The sequence below is a fragment of the Helobdella robusta genome (genome assembly GCF_000326865.2).
Source record: "Helobdella robusta unplaced genomic scaffold HELROscaffold_62, whole genome shotgun sequence".
Lineage (NCBI taxonomy): Eukaryota > Metazoa > Annelida > Clitellata > Rhynchobdellida > Glossiphoniidae > Helobdella > Helobdella robusta.
In genome coordinates this window covers 684,804-690,429 of record NW_008705346.1, presented here as the reverse complement: position 1 = coordinate 690,429, position 5,626 = coordinate 684,804, and the positions used below count along the sequence as shown (strand labels likewise).

The window sequence follows — 5,626 nt, the reverse complement described above, 5'->3', positions numbered from 1 at the left end:
ACAAAAAAATTTTTGCGGTAAAAATTGAATGAAAACAAAAATTTTCACACCCACACACACATCGCCAAACAACAAAAACAACGCCCCCATACTTTAAAAAACAACACCACATAGAACAACACCACTCTTTCTTTCTTTCTCTCTCTCTCTCTCTCTCTCTCTCTCTCTCTCTCTCTTTCTTCCTCTCTCTCTCTCTCTCTCACACATACACATACACACACACATAGAATACACACATATCAGCATCATAAAAACACACATACAACACACACACACACAAACACACACATAAATTCAAACACACACAAACAAAAACCCGCACGCACGCACACACACACACACACACAAACACAAACATACAAACGAAAAAAAATTATCAAACCTTTTTAATGTAAAATTGTTGCAGGCAGAAATGATGGATGGATGAAAACAACGTGCACATCCTAGCCAAGTTCTCTTCGTAAATATCATCTATTAAGTGAAAGAGAGAAAAAGAATTAAATGTTTGGTGGTATTTGCATTTGTGTGTGTATGTGTGTATTTGTGCCTAATTGTATGAATGTGTATACGTCTAAATAATGCACGCTTATATAATCATGATCTTTGTTGTTCACATAAAAATTTTTCGGTAAACAGACATACAAACAAAACTAACGCCCACACATACAACACACACGTACATACACACATACATACATACACACACAAAATATACACACATAAACAGAGAAAAAAGAAAGGAGGAAAGAGAGAGAAAGAGAGAGAGAATAAGAAAATGAAAAACTTGATTAAAAAAATTCACGTATAGATGGTTTCTTAAATGAGCTAAAAATTGAAAAGTTGAACGAATTAAAGAACAAGCGAACGAGCGGGCGAATGAATAAATAAATAATTGAATGAATGAATGGATGAATGAATGAATGAATGTGTGCGCGTGCGTGTTTGTATGTGCGTGTGCGTCCGTGTTGTTGACATGTCGCAGGAATAATTTAAAAAGAATTAAAAAATAATAATAATGAATGGATGAATGAATGAATGGAATAACGATGATTGATTAATTGAACGAGAGAATGAACGAATGGTCGAACAGACATATAAATGAAAAATTTGAACGAATGAATGAACTCGTAGAAAATGAATGAGTGAGTGAAAGAAAGAATGATTGGAAGAGTTTATTACAAAATGTGCAATGAATGAATGAATGAACGAACGAACGAATGAATGAATCCATGAATGAATAAATGAATGAATGAATCAATCAATCAAACAACCAATCAATCAACCAATCCATCAATCAATCAATAAAGTTAGCACCTATATTTTTGGTGAAGCATATGACTTCATTTTCAATGTTTTTCATTTCGTCATAACCGTAATCTGTCCACCATTTTACCTCCCTATGTATAAATGAATGAAAGAACGAACGAATGAATGAACGAATGAACAAACGAATGAACGAACGAATGAACGAACGAATGATAAATAAATAAACAAGTAAAAACATTGAGAAAAAAAAAACAAATAAAAAAACACGAACAAATAAAAAATCGAAAAAAACCAAAAAAATCCACTTTAGTTTGTTAATGGTCTGAATTCTTTGTCCGTTGAGATTAGCTTGATGTTTAATGACCAACTGCAGAAGCATCTGAGGTTCCATAGGGTTCCTATAAGGCTCACTCCTCATCGTACCCCTTGTATTTTCAATAACTATTGTCTTATTCCTAGCCAGTACTATCATAAGCATCATCAGCTTAATCATTGTCGTCGTCATCACCATCATCATTGTGAATATTTTTTAATGGACATAAAAACAACAACAACTACTACAACAACTACTACTACAACAACAACAACTACTACTACTACTAAAACAACAACTACTACAACAACAACAACAACTACTACAACAACAACAACTACTACTACTACTACAACCAAACTAACACAAATTCCCTAAGAACCAAATCCATCTTGAATTTTTTCCACTTTTCCACAGCGTCAACCCATTCCCCAAACAATTCTTGGACTAGGAGAACATCATCAGACCTCATGTTTGATAGTATCATGATATATTGGCGTTTGTTCGATAGGATAGTTTTGTTTATGGCCTGTACGTGTTTGTGTGTGTGTGTGCGTGTGTGTGCGCGTGTGTGTACGTGTTTGTATGTATGTGTGTGTTATCATCATTTCATCAATATAATTAAGATTATTGACATTACTCTAAACAAAGCCAGAGTCGTAAATACCAACATCATCGTCATCATCAACATCATCGTCATCATCATCATTACCACCACCACCACCACCACCACCATCATCATCATCACCAACGTCATCATCACCATCATCATCACCATCGTCAACACCATCGTCATCACCATCATTATCATCATCATCATCATCACTAGGACGGCCAGCCAGCCATCAATCAAAACCAACTTGACTCTCGAACGTTATAATTCGATCGATGTCTGGTGTCGTTAGGTACCCTACCTCCTCCAATTGCGTCCTACACTCCTGTAATATCAATCTTGCCTGACAGACAATACTTCGGTATTAGTATGGCTAGGAAATATGGAAAATGATAAATTTTGGAGAAAGAGAGAAAGAGAAAGAGAGAGAGAAAAAGAGAGAGAAAGAGAGACAGGTAGAAAGGAAGATAGAGAGAGGGAGAAAGAAAGAAAAAGAAAGAAGAGAAATGTAAAAGAGAAATGGAGTGATGAACGAAAGTCAATTTTTTTAAACATAATATCAAAAAAGAGAGTTAGACATATAGATAGGAGACCAAAGAAAGAGAGAAAAAAAGAGATGAAAGATAAATATAGGAAGAAAATGAAAGAGAAAACGCATAACAAACAAAAATTAAAAGATTTTTTTCCAAAAAACCAAAAATGAATCGGAAACAAGACAACTAAACGAACTTTATTAACTCTCAGACATTCAACATCGCGCATCTCCTCTTCAAACTTCATCATCTCTTCCTCTCTCTTTTCACTCTCTCTTCTCACTTTCGACCAGATATCGTCAAGTTGTTTCATGTTCAGACAGTCCAACGTCTAGGAATGTACGTGTGCGTGTGTGTACATGTATGTACGTGTGTGTGTGTATGTGTGTGTGTACGTGTGTGTGTATATATACCGAAGAATGTGTTGTGAAATAGAGTTTGGATTTGTGTCTGTGTATTGTGTATTTGAAAAATAATGTTATAAAGCAAAACAAACCAACTAGATAAAACAAAAACAACAAAAACAACAACAGCAACAACAACAAAAAAAAGAAAACATCAAAGGCAAAAAGCAGACATCGTCATTGTTGAGATCTCCAATCAGACTCTTAACGAAGACATGACTTTCTGCCATTACGGATACCAGCCTATTGGAGCACCTTTCTACCGCCAACATCATTTCCTGTTTAAATTTACACGTACGCTTACACACACACACACACACACACACACACACACACACACATACATACATACATACATCCCATACACTGATGAAGAGAAACAGTATAGTGTACATATACATTCAATTCATTCTACTACTACTCATAAATATAGTCACACGCACACAAACATGCACACACAAAGACACACGCAGACACACACAAACACACATATATATATATATACATACAAGTTATTGTTTGTTTGCTTTTCTTCTTATTAATATTATTAATTGAAACCTGACTGATGTCCGTAAGATGAGATGCCATGTTGTTTAGAACGGCACCGTGTCTGTAAAACACAAACAACAACAACAACAATAAAAATAATAATAAAATTATTATAAATAATAACAATAATTTAGTAACAATAACAATAAAACTATAATATTTTATTATTATTTGTAATGAATTGAAGGCTACAACTTGGCCGATTTCATATTTTTGACACGTTCAAGTATGTTGTCTCGTCTGGAGGATGATTCCTGCTTTACTGAATTATTATTATCGTTATAATTAAAATTAATTATGTTAATCATATAATTATAAAATTACTACTAATACTACTACTCTTACTACGACGACGACAACAACAACAACAACAACAACCAACAACAACAACTACTACTACTACTACTACTACTTCTACTACTACTACTACTACTACTACTACTACTACAACTACTACTACTACTTCTACTACTACTACTATTATTTATAATAATAATACCTATAATATAATATAATAACAATAATAGAGAATAAACTAGACAATAATTAATATCGTAAAGGAATGCACAGAAATACCGATATAGCGAACCGATAATATCGGGCAAAGACGACACTTTCCTGCGAACTTTCCTCAATTCATCATCTCCGTCACCATCAGTGACGTCATAGTCGTCGTCACCAACGTAGCACTTCCTGTTGGTTTATTTTAAAATCATTCCAGTTTTTCGTTACGTAATAATATTACCGTACTGTAGAAATTTTTTTTACTTTGGTGGTGCTAGCAGGATCTTTGGCTCCCTAGCGACACTCTTCAATGAACTCCACTTTTCTTCTATCTCCGATTTTGATTTCATTAAACTTGACACTAACTGAACCTGGGGATAAAAATAATAATAATAACAATAATAATAATAACAATAATAATAATAATAACAGCAATAATATTAACAAAATAATTATAAATAACTTACTTCGGCGTCAAACATTTGCCTGTAAACCTTGCCACTAGCCACATTTCGCTGGTATGTCTTGTTACAATCAGTCAGATTGCATATCATTTTATTTTTATTATTATTATTAAACAATTATTGAATAAAACTAATTATTTTATTAAATATATTAATTACAGACGGAGCACAATGAATCAACATTCAATTCAATTTCAATACTAATACTCCAATAAGCGGTAAAAGATTAAAACATCCAAAACAGCAAAATATAGTTATAATTGAGTATAATTAATATAATATTATAATTATAATTATTACAAAAGAAAATTGAAAAGAGTTCCCCTCTTAAAGTTTTTTGTTAGAAGGTGTTTCCATGCCAACGATTTTAAACAGCCTAGGACGCGTTCTAGTATTTTCAAGAAAAAAAAACAAAACAAATTTATTATTATTATTGTTGTTATTATTAGCAGCAGCAGCTTTAGCAGCAACATCAGTAGCAGCAGCAGTGGTAGTAGTAGTAGAAGTAGTTGTTGTTGTTGAAATAGTTGTATTTTCTTCAGAAACACACACACAGTGTACGTGTATGTATAACACGTGCAAATAAAATTAGGATGAAGGTGATGACAACGACGATGACGTCAGCAATGATATTTATGATTGTTAGGCGAGAGATTGTTTTGTGGCTGGTTTACATCAGAAAATGTTTTTTCGACATTTCTGTTAATAATATTCATTCTTTATGTTGTATTCTCTCTCGTACGCATGTGTGTTTGTGTTCGTCTGTGCGTGTGTGTGTGTTTGTGTTTTCAGATGTGTGTGTGATTGTGCATGTGTTTATGTTTGCGTGTGCGTGTTCTTCGCAGTGCGTGTGCTTCGCTGGAGCGTTATTAATAACAGCGGAGAAATGGACAAATAAATTAAATATTATTAACCGTCAAAGTTGATTGGCAATTCTAGCAAAACATAAGCACACATTCACACACACACACACATTTTCA

General features: G+C 33.5%; 2 protein-coding genes across 2 annotated transcripts in view; both read right to left on the bottom strand.

Annotated features, from left to right (window-relative positions):
• The window catches only part of HELRODRAFT_180527 (hypothetical protein), a gene marked incomplete at both ends in the record, with an annotated part of 13,101 nt that extends 10,063 nt beyond the window's left edge, over positions 1 to 3,038 (bottom strand). Inside the window, 5 exons of the mRNA XM_009029830.1 lie at positions 383 to 471; positions 1,315 to 1,397; positions 1,572 to 1,750; positions 2,440 to 2,535; positions 2,922 to 3,038. Coding sequence (XP_009028078.1) covers positions 383 to 471; positions 1,315 to 1,397; positions 1,572 to 1,750; positions 2,440 to 2,535; positions 2,922 to 3,038 — 564 coding nt within the window. The remainder of the gene's footprint in view (positions 1 to 382; positions 472 to 1,314; positions 1,398 to 1,571; positions 1,751 to 2,439; positions 2,536 to 2,921) is intronic.
• Positions 3,039 to 3,866: 828 nt separating this feature from the next.
• HELRODRAFT_180526 (hypothetical protein) lies at positions 3,867 to 4,736 on the bottom strand (the record flags this gene model as incomplete). The annotated part of the gene is made up of 4 exons (XM_009029829.1): positions 3,867 to 3,940; positions 4,268 to 4,371; positions 4,447 to 4,553; positions 4,650 to 4,736. 4 exons carry the CDS (start codon positions 4,734 to 4,736, stop codon positions 3,867 to 3,869), a joined length of 372 nt encoding a protein of 123 aa, XP_009028077.1.
• Positions 4,737 to 5,626: the final 890 nt, after the last annotated feature.